Source organism: Musca vetustissima, unplaced genomic scaffold (genome assembly GCF_032173495.1).
Source record: "Musca vetustissima isolate MV318-11 ecotype Yass unplaced genomic scaffold, APGP_CSIRO_Mvet_v1 utg2475, whole genome shotgun sequence".
NCBI lineage: Eukaryota > Metazoa > Arthropoda > Insecta > Diptera > Muscidae > Musca > Musca vetustissima.
The window spans coordinates 38,342-41,854 of record NW_026878361.1 but is presented as its reverse complement, the minus strand read 5'-3'; the positions used below and the strand labels follow the sequence as shown (position 1 = coordinate 41,854).

The 3,513-nt window shown below is 38.0% G+C and overlaps 1 protein-coding gene across 1 annotated transcript; it reads right to left on the bottom strand.

Annotated features, from left to right (window-relative positions):
• Positions 1-1,358: 1,358 nt before the first annotated feature.
• LOC133323145 (heat shock protein 60A) lies at positions 1,359-3,151 on the bottom strand. Its single transcript, XM_061532100.1, has 2 exons — positions 1,595-3,151; positions 1,359-1,523 (listed from the first exon to the last, which is right to left on the bottom strand). Exons 1-2 carry the CDS (start codon positions 3,149-3,151, stop codon positions 1,359-1,361), a joined length of 1,722 nt encoding a protein of 573 aa, XP_061388084.1.
• Between the last annotated feature and the right edge of the window lie 362 nt (positions 3,152-3,513).

Sequence of the window (3,513 nt, the reverse complement as noted above, 5' to 3'; positions counted from 1 at the left end):
TAGTTTTTTGCGTAATAAAAAAAACTATTTTTAATTAAATATAGACCGAATTTCAATTAATCATTCTGTACTTTTGGGTTACAAATCTTTAATATGTGAATAAATTTGGAAATTTCCCGAAATTTCCAAAATCAATGGACGCAGATTTAAATTTACTCTAATCAAAAAAATTGTGCGTTTTATAGGTAAACGAAGATTTTGAGATGGAAATATTGGTCAGAAGAAATATAAGATTAACATACCATCATCTTTCAATACAATTTCATATCTAAAATTTATTACAATGTTTAATTCTATCCATTCTATATATATATATATATATCGAGCCATATTCGCTAAAAAACGTAACCCTCAATTTGAAATTTTACAGGAGAAGGTTTTGTTTTAATAAATTCAGATTTAATAAAGCTATTATTTTGAAATTTAGAATATATGTATATATATATATATATATAAGCGTAAAACATGCTCACAAATATTCCTGCTAACAAACAGGAGAAATAGCTCTGATTAAAAGGGATACACAATAAAATAAAAACGGTTAGGTATTTTGAGAGTCTTACTCAATCGAGATGAACATTTTCTGTAAATATGTTTACATAAATGTATGTATGCGTGATCTACCTCTATATTTAAACCTCAAGTCATACTAAAATTTGCATTTAAAATCGGTCGAAATTATAAAGCTTATTAAAAGCAAACTTAACAGTGAACACATGAAATTTTTGGGACGTCGGACGACTTTAAAAAGCTGTGGAAAGAGAATGGTACATACACCCAGATAAACAATACGATATTATATATTCGGTTGAGAGTGTAGCTTTCGAAATAACAAAAATTATAAAAGATAGCTGGGTGTCCTCATTTTTTAAAATTTATTCTGAATTTTACAATTAAAAGTAAAGCCATTCCTTAGATAAAAACTTCGGAAACAAAGCTCGACTCCAAAAGGAAAAACTGACTTTAACATCGTACAACCGAAAATTATTTTCCAAAAAATAGACTTTTAACATATCCCTTCCTTTTGGTACGCGAATTATTTTGCAGGGGAAAGCATTAGTTCGAAAAAAAATCATTTATTGTCATTGTTCCTGTTGTTTCAAATAAAAACTCGAGCAGCAAGTAATAAAAAATTAAACACTTCATTTTTGTTTTCATTTTTACAACTAACATGAATTTATCTGTATTTGGATTTGTATTCATTTACATATATAACATGTAAAAAATAGAAATAACCATTAAAACATATTTTAATTATTAATATTTAAATGTTAAAATTAAAGATTAAATTAGAAATAGTTGTACTACGTACAAATTATTACAAGATACAAAGAGGTGAGGGAGTAACGCTAGGTAATTTACATCATACCACCCATACCGCCCATGCCTCCCATACCGCCCATACCACCCATGCCGCCCATACCAGCAGGAGCATCTTCTTTGGGCAATTCAGTGACAACAGCTTCAGCGGTGGTCAAAAGGGAAGCTACACCAGAGGCATCTGTGATGGCGGTACGCACAACCTGAAAAATTAAAAAAAAAGTGTGAATTTAAAATATATGTTCCAAAGTGTTTTGTGTTAGAAGCAACATACCTTTGTTGGATCGATGATACCCTTCTCAATCAAGTTACCATATTCACCCTTCAAGGCGTCATAACCAAAGTCACCTTCTTGGCTTTCTACCTTAGCGACAACCATAGCAGCATCTACACCAGCATTCTTGGCAATTGTCATGCATGGCATACGCAAGGCGCTGCGGACGATTTGAATGCCCATGTTTTGATCTTCGTTTTGTCCCTTAAGGCCTTCCAATTTGGCAATGCAACGCAAGAGAGCAGTGCCACCACCGGGAACAATACCTTCTTCAACAGCGGCTCTGGTAGCGTTCAAGGCATCATGTACACGGTCCTTCTTCTCGTTGACTTCAACTTCGCTGGAACCACCAACGCGCAACAAGGCGACACCGGAGGCCAAACGAGCCAAACGTTCTTGCAATTTTTCTTTCTCGTATTCTGAAGTAGTTTCGGCAATTTGATCCTTGATTTGTTCGACACGGCGGTCGACGTCTTCCTTCTTGCCCTTACCCTTCAACAACAAGGTGTCATCCTTAGTGATTACCACTTCGCCAACCTTGCCCAAATCAGCAATGGTGACATCTTCCAATTTAACCAAGTTGGCGTCATCACCGAAGACAATACCGCCGGAGGCAATGGCCATATCGGTGAGGGTGGATTTTCTGTTGTCACCAAAGCCAGGGGCCTTGACAGCAGCTACTTGGAGACCGATCTTCAAGCGGTTAACAACCAATGTGCTCAAGGCTTCACCGTCAATGTCTTCAGCAATGATAACCAATGGTTTGCGTTGTTGGTTGGCCAATTCGAGGGCGGGGATAATGCTTTGGACAGATGAGATTTTCTTTTCGGACAACAAAACCAAGGCATCTTGGAATTCAACTTTAGCTCCCTTAGATGAGTTGATGAAGTAGGGTGAAATGTAACCTCTGTCGAACTTCATACCTTCGATGACTTCCAATTCATCGGTCAAGGTCTTGCCATCCTTGACAGTGATGACACCATCGCGACCAACCTTCTTCATGGCCTCGCTGATCAAATTACCAATAGCTTTGTCACCGTTAGCAGAGATGGTAGCGACTTGGGCAATTTCTTCGGGTGTGCTGACTGGACGAGACATGGCCTTCAAGTTATCCTTGACAGTTTCAACGGCCATCATAACACCACGACGGATTTCAACGGGGTTGGCACCCTTGGAGATCTTCTCGAAACCTTCCTTGGCAATAGCACGAGCCAAAACTGTGGCAGTGGTGGTACCATCACCAGCTTCTTCATTTGTGTTGTTGGCAACATCCTGTACCAATTTAGCACCAATGTTTTGGAATTTGTCTTTCAATTCAATCGATTTTGCAACGGTGACACCATCCTTGGTGATCTTGGGAGAACCCCAGGATTGCTCAATGATGACATTGCGGCCCTTGGGACCCATTGTAACGGCGACAGCGTCGGCAAGAACATCCACACCTTGCAACATCAAGGCACGGACTTCAGGGCCGAATTTGACATCTTTAGCATAGCCGCGAACAGCCAATTGGCGGGCAATGTTTGAGCGGGCTAGAGTTACGGGCAAACGGAACATCTACAAATAAAACATATGGTAAGTAAAGGATCATAACGTCGAATTATTTGTATATAATGGCCTTAATAGGGGAAGTATACATATATGTTCACCGTCAGTGGAAATCTGGAACATTCGAGACAGACCGCATTATCTAAAAATATGTGCTTATCTATAAACATATTGTACATAACGTATTTTTGGACTAATATGCAGGCGACCTACCCTAATATTATCCCACAGTCATTGTGAATATAATAAATATTTTGGCGAGAAAATCTAAACTTATCTATCATATTTGCCTCAAAGCACTGATACTGATTATTATTGTTACCGTGTCAATTAAATTTTCATTCACAGTATCTCGTCATGTGGATCCCTAA